The following is a 17,633-nucleotide window of genomic DNA, read 5'->3' on the forward strand; positions in this document are numbered from 1 at the left end:
TTCACTTATGTGTGGGGGTGGGGTTGGTGGTAGCGGGGGTGTATATTGTAGATTCCGGAAGAGTTAGTGCTGGGTATTTGTTACGTTATGTTACGGTGCGGATGTTCTCCCCAAATGTGTTTGTCATTGTTGTTTGGTGTGGGTTCACAGTGTGGTGCGTATTTGTAACAGCGTTAAAGTTGTTTATATGGCCACCCTAAGTGTGACCTGTATGGCTGTTGACCAAGTATGCCTTGCATTCACTTATGTGTGTGTGGGGGGGGGTTGGTGGTAGCGGGGGTGTATATTGTAGATTCCGGAAGAGTTAGTGCTGGGTATTTGTTACGTTATGTTACGGTGCGGATGTTCTCCCCAAATGTGTTTGTCATTGTTGTTTGGTGTGGGTTCACAGTGTGGTGCGTATTTGTAACAGCGTTAAAGTTGTTTATATGGCCACCCTAAGTGTGACCTGTATGGCTGTTGACCAAGTATGCCTTGCATTCACTTATGTGTGGGGGGAGGGGGGTTGGTGGTAGCGGGGGTGTATATTGTAGATTCCGGAAGAGTTAGTGCTGGGTATTTGTTACGTTATGTTACGGTGCGGATGTTCTCCCCAAATGTGTTTGTCATTGTTGTTTGGTGTGGGTTCACAGTGTTGTGCATATTTGTAACAGCGTTAAAGTGGTTTATATGGCCACCCTCAGTGTGACCTGTATGGCTGTTGACCAAGTATGCCTTGCATTCACTTATGTGTGGGCCACCCTCAGTGTGACCTGTATGGCTGTTGACCAAGTATGCCTTGCATTCACTTATGTGTGGGGGTGGGGTTGGTGGTAGCGGGGGTGTATATTGTAGATTCCGGAAGAGTTAGTGCTGGGTATTTGTTACGTTATGTTACGGTGCGGATGTTCTCCCCAAATGTGTTTGTCATTGTTGTTTGGTGTGGGTTCACAGTGTGGTGCGTATTTGTAACAGCGTTAAAGTTGTTTATATGGCCACCCTAAGTGTGACCTGTATGGCTGTTGACCAAGTATGCCTTGCATTCACTTATGTGTGTGTGGGGGGGGGGGGTTGGTGGTAGCGGGGGTGTATATTGTAGATTCCGGAAGAGTTAGTGCTGGGTATTTGTTACGTTATGTTACGGTGCGGATGTTCTCCCCAAATGTGTTTGTCATTGTTGTTTGGTGTGGGTTCACAGTGTGGTGCGTATTTGTAACAGCGTTAAAGTTGTTTATATGGCCACCCTAAGTGTGACCTGTATGGCTGTTGACCAAGTATGCCTTGCATTCACTTATGTGTGGGGGGAGGGGGGTTGGTGGTAGCGGGGGTGTATATTGTAGATTCCGGAAGAGTTAGTGCTGGGTATTTGTTACGTTATGTTACGGTGCGGATGTTCTCCCCAAATGTGTTTGTCATTGTTGTTTGGTGTGGGTTCACAGTGTTGTGCATATTTGTAACAGCGTTAAAGTGGTTTATATGGCCACCCTCAGTGTGACCTGTATGGCTGTTGACCAAGTATGCCTTGCATTCACTTATGTGTGGGCCACCCTCAGTGTGACCTGTATGGCTGTTGACCAAGTATGCCTTGCATTCACTTATGTGTGGGGGTGGGGTTGGTGGTAGCGGGGGTGTATATTGTAGATTCCGGAAGAGTTAGTGCTGGGTATTTGTTACGTTATGTTACGGTGCGGATGTTCTCCCCAAATGTGTTTGTCATTGTTGTTTGGTGTGGGTTCACAGTGTGGTGCGTATTTGTAACAACGTTAACGTTGTTTATATGGCCACTCTCAGTGTGACCTGTATGGCTGTTGACCAAGTATGCCTTGCATTCACTTATGTGTGGGGGTGGGGTTGGTGGTAGCGGGGGTGTATATTGTAGATTCCGGAAGAGTTAGTGCTGGGTATTTGTTACGTTATGTTACGGTGCGGATGTTCTCCCCAAATGTGTTTTTCATTGTTGTTTGGTGTGGGTTCACAGTGTGGTGCGTATTTGTAACAGCGTTAAAGTTGTTTATATGGCCACCCTCAGTGTGACCTGTATGGCTGTTGACCAAGTATGCCTTGCATTCACTTATGTGTGTGTGGGGGGGGGGGGGGTTGGTGGTAGCGGGGGTGTATGTTGTAGATTCCGGAAGAGTTAGTGCTGGGTATTTGTTACGTTATGTTACGGTGCGGATGTTCTCCCCAAATGTGTTTTTCATTGTTGTTTGGTGTGGGTTCACAGTGTGGTGCATATTTGTAACAGCGTTAAAGTTGTTTATATGGCCACCCTCAGTGTGACCTGTATGGCTGTTGACCTGTTGACCAAGTATGCCTTGCATTCACTTATGTGTGTGTGGGGGGGGGTTGGTGGTAGCGGGGGTGTATATTGTAGATTCCGGAAGAGTTAGTGCTGGGTATTTGTTACGTTATGTTACGGTGCGGATGTTCTCCCCAAATGTGTTTGTCATTGTTGTTTGGTGTGGGTTCACAGTGTGGTGCGTATTTGTAACCGCGTTAAAGTTGTTTATATGGCCACCCTCAGTGTGACCTGTATGGCTGTTGACCAAGTATGCCTTGCATTCACTTATGTGTGGGGGTGGGGTTGGTGGTAGCGGGGGTGTATATTGTAGATTCCGGAAGAGTTAGTGCTGGGTATTTGTTACGTTATGTTACGGTGCGGATGTTTTCCCCAAATGTGTTTGTCATTGTTGTTTGGTGTGGGTTCACAGTGAGGTGCGTATTTGTAACAACGTTAACGTTGTTTATATGGCCACCCTCAGTGTGACCTGTATGGCTGTTGACCAAGTATGCCTTGCATTCACTTATTTTTTGGGGATGGGGTTGGTGGTAGCGGGGGTGTATATTGTAGATTCCGGAAGAGTTAGTGCTGGGTATTTGTTACGTTATGTTACGGTGCGGATGTTCTCCCCAAATGTGTTTGTCATTGTTGTTTGGTGTGGGTTCACAGTGTGGTGCGTATTTGTAACAGCGTTAAAGTTGTTTATATGGCCACCCTCAGTGTGACCTGTATGGCTGTTGACCAAGTATGCCTTGCATTCACTTATGTGTGTGGGGTGGGGGTTGGTGTAGTGGGGGTGTATATTGTAGATTCCGGAAGAGTTAGTGCGGGGTATTTGTTACGTTATGTTACGGTGCGGATGTTCTCCCCAAATGTGTTTTTCATTGTTGTTTGGTGTGGGTTCACAGTGTGGTGCATATTTGTAACAGCGTTAAAGTTGTTTATATGGCCACCCTCAGTGTGACCTGTATGGCTGTTGACCTGTTGACCAAGTATGCCTTGCACTCACTTATGTGTGTGTGGGGGGGGGCTTTGTGGTAGCGGGGGTGTATATTGTAGATTCCGGAAGAGTTAGTGCTGGGTATTTGTTACGTTATGTTACGGTGCGGATGTTCTCCCCAAATGTGTTTGTCATTGTTGTTTGGTGTGGGTTCACAGTGTGGTGCGTATTTGTAACCGCGTTAAAGTTGTTTATACGGCCACCCTCAGTGTGACCTGTATGCTGTTGACCAAGTATGCCTTGCATTCACTTATGTGTGTGTGTGTGTGTGGGGGGGGGGGGGGGGGTTGGTGGTAGCGGGGGTGTATATTGTAGATTCCGGAAGAGTTAGTGCTGGGTATTTGTTACGTTATGTTACGGTGCGGATGTTCTCCCCAAATGTGTTTGTCATTGTTGTTTGGTGTGGGTTCACAGAGTGGTGCGTATTTGTAACAGCGTTAAAGTTGTTTATATGGCCACCCTCAGTGTGACCTGTATGGCTGTTGACCAAGTATGCCTTGCATTCACTTATGTGTGTGGGGTGGGGGTTGGTGGTAGCGGGGGTGTATATTGTAGATTCCGGAAGAGTTAGTGCTGGGTATTTGTTACGTTATGTTACGGTGCGGATGTTCTCCCCAAATGTGTTTTTCATTGTTGTTTGGTGTGGGTTCACAGTGTGGTGCGTATTTGTAACAGCGTTAAAGTTGTTTATATGGCCACCCTCAGTGTGACCTGTATGGCTGTTGACCTTTTGACCAAGTATGCCTTGCATTCACTTATGTGTGTGTGGGGGGGGGGGTTGGTGGTAGCGGGGGTGTATATTGTAGATTCCGGAAGAGTTAGTGCTGGGTATTTGTTACGTTATGTTACGGTGCGGATGTTCTCCCCAAATGTGTTTGTCATTGTTGTTTGGTGTGGGTTCACAGTGTGGTGCGTATTTGTAACCGCGTTAAAGTTGTTTATATGGCCACCCTCAGTGTGACCTGTATGGCTGTTGACCAAGTATGCCTTGCATTTACTTATGTGTGTGGTAGCGGGGGTGTATATTGTAGATTCCGGAAGAGTTAGTGCTGGGTATTTGTTACGTTATGTTACGGTGCGGATGTTCTCCCCAAATGTGTTTGTCATTGTTGTTTGGTGTGGGTTCACAGTGCGGTGCGTATTTGTAACAGCGTTAAAGTTGTTTATATGGCCACCCTCAGTGTGACCTGTATGGCTGTTTGTTGACCAAGTATGCCTTGCATTCACTTATGTGTGTGCAAAAGCCACATAAATGATGTGAATGTGCCGACACGCCGTTTGTATGGAGGAAAATCAGACATGACGACAGGAAAAAACATTTTGGGTCCTTTACACAATATGGAAATTCATGTAAAATGAAATTTGCTAATAGGAAGCTAACTACTTAGCTGTGTGTCCTTTGTAGGTAAAAGTGTTTGCCATTTTTTTTTGTGTCAACAAATTATTGTCATAATAAGTAAATTCACATTATCATAGGCTTGGAAGACATGAAAACACACAAAACACTGGTTTATTATTAGGCTATTTATTGTTAAAGATAAGCACTTTAATATTGAACATTGATTAGTGCAACATGAACTTCGAAAAAAATAAAAATAAATAAATACCCAAATGGAAAAAACTTCAATGTGAAAATCTGTCCTTCCTCCCTTAACTTGATGAAAACACCTACAAGTGGTCTTTCTTACTTAATGCTCAGACTAAACAACTGAAACGCAATACAACTTAATATCAAAACCTCTATTGTGAGAGAAATGTGATCCGCCGTAAACGCAGTGCATTTTATTTTGACAATTAACCCGATATTTTATTTTGTATTTTATACACTACTTCCTGTCCCGCACGATCCGCTGTGCTCTGTGCGGAATTGATGCGCCGTGCTCCGACGTCCGGCAAAAACAGAAGCTGACACATTGAATAATAGAATAATACAGCGTTTTTTTCGGAAATATTACCCGTATTTGATGCTGAATAAGCGGACGACGACTAGACCATAGCTCACAGGTTCAAGTTGCTCCAATGTCACGTCTCCTCAGGTCGCAGTTGGCTCTCTCTCCTCTCACTTACTAACTCACTCGCCCTCTCCCTCCCAAACCGGTGGAGTTTTTGTACCGCTGTTTTTTAGTTTTGTTTTGTTTTTGGTTTTTTTACATCCCTAACAGGAATTTGGTCAAGCCCGTAAATCTGGTTTCACGTTTGATCATGTTTTGTTTTGTTTTCTGGACTCTTGTTCTGTTTTTTAACTTCCTGGTTTGTTTTTGTTACCGTGACAACTGATTGATTTTCACCTCGCCCTCCTAGTCACGCCCCTAGTGAAGTGAATTATATTTATATAGCGCTTTTCTCTAATGACTCAAAGCGCTTTACATAGTGAAACCCAATATCTAAGTTACATTTAAACCGGTTGGGGTGGCACTGGGGGCAGGTGGGTAAAGTGTCTTGCCCAAGGACACAACGGCAGTGACTAGGATGGCGGAAGCGGGAATCGAACCTGCAACCCTCAAGTTGCTGGCACGGCCACTCTACCAACCGAGCTATACCGCCCCAATGCAATCCATCCATTTTCTACCACTTATTCCCTTTCGGGGTGGCGGGGGGCGCTGGCGCCAATCTCAGCTACAATCGGGCAGAAGGCGGGGTACACCCTGGACAAGTCGCCACCTCATCGCAGGGCCAACACAGATAGACAGACAACATTCACACTCACATTCACACACTAGGGCCAATTTAGTGTTGCCAATCAACCTATCCCCAGGTGCATGTCTTTGGAAGTGGGAGGAAGCCGGAGTACCCGGAGGGAACCCACTGCAATAATGTATATTTTTTTTAACTAAAGCCACTGTGACACTATTGTCGTTTTTTTTCAATTTTTATAAATGTCTAATGATAATGTCAATGAGGGATTTTTAATCACTGCTATGCTGAAATTATCACTAATATTGATACTGTTGTTGATAATATTCATTTTTGTTTCACTACTTTTGGTTTGTTCTGTGTCAATTGCTCTGTTTATTGCAGTTCTGAGTGTTGCTGGGTCAGGTTGGGTTTTGGAATTGGATTGCATTGTTATGGTATTGCTGTGTATTGGTTTGTTGGATTGATTAAAAAATAATAATAATAAAAGAAAAAAAATAGATTTTCTGCGATGAGGTGGCGACTTGTCCAAGGTGTACACCGCCTTCCGCCCGATCGTAGCTGAGATAGGCGCCAGCGCCCCCTGCGACCCCAAGAAAAGGGGCGGTATGCCTCAATTGGTAGAGCGGCCGTGTCAGCAACTTGAGGGTTGCAGGTTAGATACCCGCTTTCCGCCATCCTAGTCACTGCCGTTGTGTCCTTGGGCAAGACACTTTACCCACCTGCCACCCACACTAGTTTAAATGTAAAAATTAGATATTGTGTTTCACTCTGTAAAGCGCTTTGAGTCACTAGAGAAAAAGCGCTATATAAATATAATTCACTTCGTTTAAGCGGTAGGAAATGGATGGATGCATCAAATAATAATTATAACTTATTTTGAACACTTCTATGAGTGGTAGGAATTGGATGGATGGATGGATGAGAATCGATTCTGAATCGCACAGTGTGAGAATCGCGATTCGTATTCGAATCGATTTTTTCCCACACCCCTAATTTATACCGTTTTTGTTGTGAAAAACGCCAAAAATGCCCACAATACATCAACGTTTTAGTCCAGGTTTTAGGGAACCTATGATTCTAGAGCCAGATGTGGCTCTTTTGATGACTGCATCTGGCTCTCGGATAAATCTGAGCTGACGTTGCTTAACAGGATAAGTAATGAATAATTCCGCTTGTAATCACAGTGTTAAAAATAACGTTCAAAATATAAAACATTCCCATGCTTTTTTATGTTCAAGAAGTTGCGTTAATGGTAAGAAGTCATTTATTTATTATTGGTTAGTGTGGGGGCTTGCCCTCCTGGGGGTTCTTTGGACCACCAATAGCCTGTTTTAGGGTTACAATATTGTTTTATTTTATTTTTCTCTCAGTTGCCTTCCAGCAATTGTCTTTTTCTCTTTCGTCCTCGCTTGCGCTCCGGCACCAGCCCCAAACCTGTCTCTCCTCCCGGCTGCTGCTTATAACAGAGCGACAGGTGATTAGATAACAAGGCCCAGGTGGGCCGTCTACGCGCCTGTCGCTGATTTTGAGGCCGGTCCTGGCAAGATCCCGCTTTGCTGCAGGCCCGCAGGCCACGCTCCTTCCACAGTTAACTTCTGAATAACAATGTTAATACAAAGAATGGGCTTCACGGTGCGTCTGCCTCACAATACGAAGGTCCTGCAGTCCTGGGTTCAAATCCAGGCTCGGGTTCTTTCTGTGTGGAGTTTGCATGTTCTTCCCGTGAATGCGTGGGTTCCTTCCAGGTACTCCGGCTTCCTCCCACTTCCAAAGACATGCACCTGGGGATAGGTTGATTGGCAACACTAAATTGGCCCTAGTGTGTGAATGTGAGTGTGAATGTTGTCTGTCTATCTGTGTTGGCCCTGCGATGAGCTGGCGATTTGTCCAGGGTGTACCCTGCCTTCCGCCCGATTGTAGCTGAGATGGGTGCCAGCGCCCCCCGCGACCCCGAAAGGGAATAAGCGGTAGAAAATGGATGGATGGATACAAAGAATAAGAGACCTATTATACTCTGGAAATGTTGGTCTTACTTAAAAATGGCTCTTAGGGAAATACATTTTAAAATATTTGGCTTTTTGGCTCTCTCAGACAAAAAGGTTCCCGACCCCTGTTTTAGTCGATAAACTGCTTCCACAGTGTGGTGTCTTAAGTCTCGTCTTAAGACCCACTTTTATTCTTTGGCTTTTAACACTACGTGAGTTGTGTGGTCCTCTGTCCTCTGTTGTCCTCTGTGTTTTTTATATACACTTTGATTTCTATTTTACTGTTTTAACTGATTTTACCCTTTAAAATAGTTTTTAATCATATTTGTTTTTATATTGTTTTTATTGGTTTTATATTCATTTATTTTTTGTTTTTATTCAGTCATTGGTGGAGCATAATATATATATATATATATATATATATATATATATATATATATATATACTTTTTTTTAAATTTTATCTTATTTTATTTTTATTTTTTTACAATTGTTGTTAACATGGCTGTGCAGCACTCTGGAAACGTTATTGTTGTTTAAATGTGCTATATAAATAAAGTGGATTGGATTGGATAAAACCTGGGAGCGTTGATGGGGAATTGATTGCGCATGCTCAGTGAGTAGCGTCGGGCAGCACATGCCGTCGGTGGGTATATCGAATTGGCGGGCCGTATCGGCCGTGACGGGTGGGTGGGGGCGTGTCCTGATGACGTAGCTCCCAGAAGACCCTTTAAAGTGTGAGCTTCGAAACAGAACCGAGACACTCGCTCAAGCCGCGGCGGGAAGTTGGAAAGTCTTCGGTTCCGTTTCGAAGATGCGGGACGACCGTGACGTCATGAACCACCGCGCGGCGCGCGTCTTCTCCTCCGTCTTCTTGTCCGTCTTCTTGTCGCTCCTCGCCGGGTCGCGCGGGGCCGACGAGGACGTCCAAGTGGTGGTCTTCCTGCCCCGGAACGACTCCTACCTCTTCTCCTACGCGCGGGTGGCGCCGGCGGTGCTTTACGCGCAGGCGAGGCTACAGGCGGCGGGCGCGCCTTTCTCCGGCGTCCGCTTCGACGTCCGCTTCGACGACTCGGACTGCGCCAACGACGCCGTCTTCCGCCTGCTGGAGCGCGCCTGCGCCGCCCGGCCGGACTTAATCCTGGGTCCGGTGTGCGAGTACGAGGCGGCGGCGGTGGTGCGGCTGGCGTCGCACTGGAACATCCCGGTGATCACGGCGGGCGCCCTGGCCGCCGCCTTCCGGGACAAGACGGGCGAGTTCTCGCACCTGACGCGCATCGCTCCGTCCTACAGCAAGATGGCCGAGGTCTTCCGCGCCATCTTCACCATGTTCTCCTGGACCAGCGCCCTGCTGGTCTACGAGGACGACAAGGTGGACCGGGACTGCTTCTTCACGGTGGAGGGCATCTACCACCTCATGGACGACGTCAGCGTCCAGACCTACTCGGTGGCCGGCCGAGACCACCTGGACCCGGAGGACGTCGTCCAGAACATGTTGGACACCCAAGGTAGGGAGACCTTCTTTTTCTGACCCCAAGACCGGCCGAGGTTTTTTGTTTTTCAATTGGGTTCTCACAATAATATGACATTTAACAAAGTTGCAAAAAAGTTTCCATTAAAACTGCCATTGCTCAAAATATAATAATGAATCAAAATCACTTTACACAATTTACTTTTTGCTCCACTTCTATGGGGAATATTTTGCACATTTTATCTAGATCAGTGGTTCTCAAGCTTTTTTCAGTGATGTGCCGCCTGTGAACATTTTTTTAATTCAAGTACCCCCTAATCCAGGGGTCGGGAACCTTTATGGCTGAGAGAGCCATAAAAGCCAAATATTTTAAAAAGTATTTCCGTGAGAGCCAAATATATATATTTTTTTAACATTGAATACAATTAAATGCGTGCATTTTTAAGTAAGACCAACATTTTTAGAGTATAATAAGTCAATTATTCTTTTTAACAACACTGTTATTCTGAAGATAACCAACAATAGATAAAATGCTTCTTACCACCTGGACCCGGAGGACGTCGTCCAGAACATGTTGGCCACCCAAGGTAGGGAGACCTTCTTTTTCTGACCCCAAGACCGGCCGAGGTTTTTTGTTTTTCAATTGGGTTCTCACAATAATATGACATTTAACAAAGTTGCAAAAAAGTTACCATTAAAACTGCCATTGCTCAAAATATAATAATGAATCAAAATCACTTTACACAATTTACTTTTGCTCCACTTCTATGGGGAATATTTTGCACATTTTATCTAATCTGATGTTGATCTAGATCAGTGGTTCTCAACCTGTTTTCAGTGATGTACCGCCTGTGAACATTTTTTTATTCAAGTACCCCCTAATCCAGGGGTCGGGAACCTTTATGGCTGAGAGAGCTATAAAAGCCAAATATTTTAAAAAGTATTTCCGTGAGAGCCATATATATTTTTTTAATATTGAATACAATTAAATGCGTGCATTTTTAAGTAAGACCAACATTTTTAGAGTATAATAAGTCAATTATTATTTTTAACAACACTGTTATTCTGAAGATAACCAACAATAGATAAAATGCTTCTTACCACCTGGACCCGGAGGACGTCGTCCAGAACATGTTGGACACCCAAGGTAGGGAGACCTTCTTTTTCTGACCCCAAGACCGGCCGAGGTTTTTTGTTTTTCAATTGGATTCTCACAATAATATGACATTTAACAAAGTTGCAAAAAAGTTACCATTAAAACTGCCATTGCTCAAAATATAATAATGAATCAAAATCACTTTACACAATTTACTTTTTGCTCCACTTCTATGGGGAATATTTTACACATTTTATCTAATCTGATGTTGATCTAGATCAGTGGTTCTCAACCTTTTTTCAGTGATGTACCACCTGTGAACATTTTTTTAATTCAAGTACCCCCTAGTCCAGGGGTCGGGAACCTTTATGGCTGAGAGAGCCATAAAAGCCAAATATTTTAAAAAGTATTTCCGTGAGAGCCATATATATTTTTTTAACATTGAATACAATTAAATGCGTGCATTTTTAAGTAAGACCAACATTTTTAGAGTATAATAAGTCAATTATTCTTTTTAACAACACTGTTATTCTGAAGATAACCAACAATAGATAAAATGCTTCTTACCACCTGGACCCGGAGGACGTCGTCCAGAACATGTTGGACACCCAAGGTAGGGAGACCTTCTTTTTCTGACCCCAAGACCGGCCGAGGTTTTTTGTTTTTCAATTGGGTTCTCACAATAATATGACATTTAACAAAGTTGCAAAAAAGTTACCATTAAAACTGCCATTGCTCAAAATATAATAATGAATCAAAATCACTTTACACAATTGACTTTTTGCTCCACTTCTATGGGGAATATTTTACACATTTTATCCAATCTGATGCTGTTCTAGATCAGTGGTTCTCAACCTTTTTTCAGTGATGTACCGCCTGTGAACATTTTTTTAATTCAAGTACCCCCTAGTCCAGGGGTCGGGAACCTTTATGGCTGAGAGAGCCATAAAAGCCAAATATTTTAAAAAGTATTTCCGTGAGAGCCATATGTATTTTTTTAACATTGAATACAATTAAATGCGTGCATTTTTAAGTAAGACCAACATTTTTAGAGTATAATAAGTCAATTATTATTTTTAACAACACTGTTATTCTGAAGATAGCCAACAATAGATAAAATGCTTCTTACCACCTGGACCCTGAGGACGTCGTCCAGAACATGTTGGACACCCAAGGTAGGGAGACCTTCTTTTTCTGACCCCAAGACCGGCCGAGGTTTTTTGTTTTTCAATTGGGTTCTCACAATAATATGACATTTAACAAAGTTGCAAAAAAGTTTCCATTAAAACTGCCATTGCTCAAAATATAATAATGAATCAAAATCACTTTACACAATTGACTTTTTGCTCCACTTCTATGGGGAATATTTTGCACATTTTATCTAATCTGATGTTGATCTAGATCAGTGGTTCTCAACCTTTTTTCAGTGATGCGCCTGTGAACATTTTTTTAATTCAAGTACTCCCTAATCCAGGGGTCGGGAACCTTTTATGGCTGAGAGAGCCATAAAAGCCAAATATTTTAAAAAGTATTTCCGTGAGAGCCATATATATTTTTTTTAACATTGAATACAATTAAATGCGTGCATTTTTAAGTAAGACCAACATTTTTAGAGTATAATAAGTCAATTATTCTTTTTAACAACACTGTTATTCTGAAGATAACCAACAATAGATAAAATGCTTCTTACCAGAACATGTTGGACACCCAAAGTAGGGAGACCTTCTTTTTCTGACCCCAAGACCTGCTGAGGTTTTTTGTTTTTTAATTGGGTTCTCACAATAATATTACATTTAACAAAGTTGCAACAAAGTTCCCATTAAAACTGCCATTGCTCAAAATATAATAATGAATCAAAATCACTTTACACAATTTACTTTTTGCTCCACTTCTATGGGGAATATTTTGCACATTTTATCTAATCTGATGTTGATCTAGATCAGTGGTTCTCAACCTTTTTTTAGTGATGTACCATATATTTTTTTTTAACATTGAATACAATTAAATGCGTGCATTTTTAAGTAAGACCAACATTTTTGGAGTATAATAAGTCAATTATTCTTTTTAACAACACTGTTATTCTGAAGATAACCAACAATAGATAAAATGCTTCTTACCATTAATGCGGCTTCTTGAACAGATGCGGTAGATGGATGGATTAAAATGCATGGGAATGTTTTATATTTTGAACGTTATTTTTGACACTGTGATTACCAGCGGAATTATTCATTACTTATCGTGTTAAGCAATGTCAGCTAACATTTATCTGAGAGCCAGGGGTAGTCCTCAAAAGAGCCACATCTGGCTCTAGAGTCATAGGTTCCCTACCCCTGCCCTAATCAGAGCAAAACATTTTTGGTTGAAAAAAAGAGATAAAGAAGTAAAATACAGCACTAAGTCATCAGTTTCTGATTCATTAAATTGTATAACAGTGCAAAATATTGCTCATTTGTAGTGGTCTTTCTTGAACTATTTGGAAAAAAAAAGATATAAAAATAACTAAAAACTTGTTGGAAAATAAACAAGTTATTCAATTATAAATAAAGATTTCTACACATAGAAGTAATCAACTTAAAGTGCCCTCTTTTTGGGGATTGTAATAGAGATCCATCTGGATTCATCAACTTAATTCTAAGCATGTCTTCATAAAAAAAGAAATCTTTAACATCAATATTTATGGAACATGTCCACAAAAAATCTAGCTGTCAACACTGAATATTGCATTGTTGCATTTCTTTTCACAGTTTATGAACTTACATTCATATTTCGTTGAAGTATTATTCAATAAATATATTTATAAAGGATTTTTGAATTGTTGCTATTTTTATAATATTTTAAAAAAAATCTCACGTACCCCTTGGCATACCTTCAAGTACCCCCAGGGGTACGCGTACCCCCATTTGAGAACCACTGATCTAGATCTTGTTGGAGGTACCGAACCCCACCAGTTTCATATGCGCATTCACCTCTTTAGTGAAAAATAAAAATGTTTTTCAAATTCAAGACAAAGTTACATGTTTTTTTTACTGGTGCACAAAATGAACCGTGCATGAACATCACAACAAACCCAACACAGTGCATGAACTCACAACAAATTACACACCTGCAAATCAGATGGAAAATTAAAGGGAACAATGTTTGGGGGTATCCAAAATACGCAGATAAGAAGTTTTTATTTACACGATGACTAGGGTGTATCTTGACCTCCGCGACAGAGGCTCCGCCGAACCCCTGAGGCCGACTCACCGAACCCAGGTTAAGAACCATTGATCTAGATTCTACAGATTTAAGCATTGGATGTATTAAACAATAATCCAAAAAATAATAATTATAACTTATTTTAATCACTTTTATGAGTGGGACACTTTTGGGTCCCCAATAATTTTAGTGTGATTTTTTTATTTTTATTTTTTTATTTATTGCTTAAAAAATAATAACAAATCAAAATCAATGTTATGAATTATTGACCTATTTAATGCTCTGATTATGTTTACACCAGTTGTTCCACTTTTATGGAGAACATTTAGCATATTTGTGTGTTTCTTTGGCAAAAATGGCATCAAAAATAATAATAATAGCTTATAAGCGACAGGTGGGTTTGATGTTGATCTGGAAATTTAAGCCTTGAAAGTATTAAACAAAAAAAATATATACATATATATATATAATTATTATAACTTATTATAACTTATTTTGAACACTTTTATGAGTGGGACCCTTTTTGGTCCCCAAGAATTTTGGTGTGTGTTTTTTTAATTTTTTTTATTATTTGCTTAAAAAATAATAACAAAACAAAATCAATGTTGTTCTGAATTATTGACTTATTTAAGGCTCTGAATACTTTAACATCAATTGTTCCACTTTTATGGGGAATATTTTGGATATTTTGTGTGTTTGCCGAATAATAAACTTTTCTTTGGCAAAAGGGGTATAGAAAGTAATACAAACTTATAAGCGACGGGTAGATTTGATGTTGATCTAGAGATTTAAGCATTCAACGTATTAAACAATAAGCCCCAAAAATATATATAAATATTGCTTATTTTGAACACTTTTATGAGTGGGACCCTTTTGGGTCCTCAATAATTTTAGTGTGATATTTTTTTTACATTGATTGGCTTAAAAAATAATAACAAAATCAAAATCATTGTTGTTATGAACTGTTTACTTATTTAAGGCTCCGATTACGTTCACACCATTTGTTCCACTTTTATGGAGAACATTTTGCATATTTTGTGTGTTTGCCTATGATAAACTTTTCTTTGGCAAAAAGTACATAACAAATAATAAAAATTATAAGCGATGGGTAGATATGATGTTGATCTAGAGATTTTTTAGCGTTGAACGATTTAAAATAAAATAAATAAATAAATTAAAAATTGTTACTTACTTTGAACACTTTTATGTGTGGGACTCTTTTTGGTTCCCAAGAATTTTAGTGTGATATTTTTAATTTATTATTATTTTTTATTTATTGCCTAAAAAAATAACAAATCAAAATCAATGTTGTTATGAATTACTGACTTATTTAAGGCTCTGATTACGTTCACACCAGTTGTTCCACTTTTATGGAGAACATTTAGCATATTTTGTGTGTTTGCTGTATAATAAACTTTTCTTTGGCAAAAATGGCATCAAAAATAATAAAAACTTATAAGTGACTGGTAGATTTGACGTTGATTTGGAAATTTAAGCATTGAAAGTATTAAACAATAAAACTTGTTTTTGTAATTGTTATAACTTATTTTGAACACTTTTATGAGTGGAACCCTTTTGGGTCCCCAAGAATTTCAGTGTGATTTTTTTATTTTTATTAATTGCTTAAAAAATAATAACAAAAAAAAATCAATGTTGTTCTGAATTATTGACTGATTTAAGGCTCTGAATACTTTCACACCAATTGTTCCACTTTTATGGGGAACATTTTGCATAATTTGTGTGTTTGCCGTATAATAAACTTTTCTTTGGCAAAAAGGGCATAGAAAGTAATAAAAACTTATAAGCAACAAATAGATTTGATGTTGCTCTGGAAATTTAAGCACTGAAAGTATTAAACAAAAAAATATATATATATAATTATTCTAACTTATTTATATTTTAATTGCTTGAAAAATAATAGCAAAACAAAATCAATGTTGTTCTGAATTATTGACTTATTTAAGGCTCTGAATACTTTCACACCAATTGTTCCACTTTTATGGGGAACATTTTTCATATTTTGTGTGTTTGCCGTATAATAAACTTTTCTTTGGCAAAAAGGGTATATCAATCAATCAATCAATGTTTACTTATATAGCCCTAAATCACTAGTGTCTCAAAGGGCTGCACAAACCACTACGACATCCTCGGTAGGCCCACATAAGGGCAAGGAAAACTCACACCCAGTGGGACGTCGGTGACAATGATGACTATGAGAACCTTGGAGAGGAGGAAAGCAATGGATGTCGAGCGGGTATAGAAAATAATAAAAACTTATAAGCGACGGGTACATTTGATGTTGATCTAGAGATTTAAGCATTCAATGTATCAAACAATAATCCCCAAAAATATATATAAATATAGCTTATTTTGAACACTTTTATTATTGGGACCCTTTTGGGTCCCCAATAATTTTAGTGTGATATATTTTTTACATTGATTGGCTTAAAAAATAATAAATCAAAATCAATGTTATGAATTGTTTACTTATTTAAGGCTCCGATTACGTTCACACTATTTGTTCCACTTTTATGGAGAACATTTTGCATATTTTGTGTGTTTGCCTATGATAAACTTTTCTTTGGCAAAAAGGGCATAAAAATTAATAAAAACTTATAAGCGATGGGTAGATACGATGTTGATCTAGAAATTTTAAGCGTTGAACGATTTAAAAAAATAAAAAAATAAAAAATTGTTACTTATTTTGAACACTTTTATGTGTGGGATTCTTTTGGGTTGCCCGAGAATTTACAAGGTTTCCAGCAGCGCTTTGTTGTTAAGGTTCAACTACAGGCTTCCCAGATGCTGTAATAAATTCAGCATGATGAGTTGAACATATGTCAGCATGTGGCCCCACTTTTAACTCTTTTTTTTTTTTTTTAAACACTTATTTACAGTAAGTCATTAATTTGACTTTGTAAGTCATTAATTTTACTTAGTAAGCCATTATTTTGTCATTATTTTGACTTACTAAATTACTAAGTCATTATAATGACGTACTTGGTATCTCAGGTAACTACGACTGTTTTGTTTTTACTTTACGGAAAAAATATCGAGATATATATCGTATATCGCCATTCAGCAAATGGAGCGGAAAACACAACCAAAGTTGTAGGCTTCTTCAAGTGACGAAGCCGGCCTACTTCACCGCAGTCTGTAGTCTATTGCCCCCCAGGCTGTGGTGGCAGCGATGAAGTGGAGACGTGATGGCGACAGGGCCGAGTTTCACCGATCCGTACACCCACCCACCTCCTTCCCCGGTCCCCATCCCCCTGGAGAGTCACCACCTTAACTAACAAATTTTCTGATTTAATTTAATTCATTGCTTGAAAAAATAATAACGAATCATAATCAGTGTTGTTATGAATTATTGACTAATTTAAGTCTGATTACTTCACATCAAATATTACACTTCTACGGGGAAAACGTTGCATATTTTGTGTGTTTGCCATATAAAAATAAAGTTTTCTTTGACAAAAGGGCATAGAAAATAAACAAAATAAAAAAATAGTAAAAACTTATAAGCAATGGATGGATCTGATTTTGATCTATATAGGTTTTGAACCTAAAACAATAAAAAAAAAACTTATGACTTATTTTGAACACTTTTATGAGTGGGACCCTTTTAGATCCCCAATAATTTAAGTAGGATTCTTTTTGTTTTTAAAACATTCATTGCTTAAAAAATAATAATGAATCAAAATCAATGTTGTTAGAAATTTGTTACCTTTTTACTTTGTTCTACTTATATGTGGAACATTTTGCACTTTTTATCTGATCTGATGTTGATCTTGAGATTTAAGCATTGAACATATTTTTATTTTGTACACTTTAATGGGTGTGACCCTTTTGGATCCCTAATAATTTTAGTGTGATTTAAAAAAAAATAATTGCTTGAAAAATAATAATGAATCAAAATCAATGTTGTTATGAATAATTGGCCTTTTTAAAGCTCTGATTACTTTCACACCAATTGTTCCACTTTTA

The 17,633-nt window shown here is 39.5% G+C and overlaps 1 protein-coding gene across 1 annotated transcript in view; it reads left to right on the forward strand.

The window, feature by feature from the left end:
• Positions 1-8,631: 8,631 nt before the first annotated feature.
• Positions 8,632-17,633, forward strand: part of LOC133534881 (atrial natriuretic peptide receptor 3-like) — a 37,586-nt gene continuing 28,584 nt past the window's right edge. Inside the window, exon 1 of the mRNA XM_061894974.1 lies at positions 8,632-9,389. Within this exon, the coding sequence (XP_061750958.1) occupies positions 8,696-9,389 (694 nt within the window). The 5' untranslated portion in view covers positions 8,632-8,695. The remainder of the gene's footprint in view (positions 9,390-17,633) is intronic.

This window comes from Nerophis ophidion, linkage group LG01, assembly GCF_033978795.1.
Source record: "Nerophis ophidion isolate RoL-2023_Sa linkage group LG01, RoL_Noph_v1.0, whole genome shotgun sequence".
NCBI lineage: Eukaryota > Metazoa > Chordata > Actinopteri > Syngnathiformes > Syngnathidae > Nerophis > Nerophis ophidion.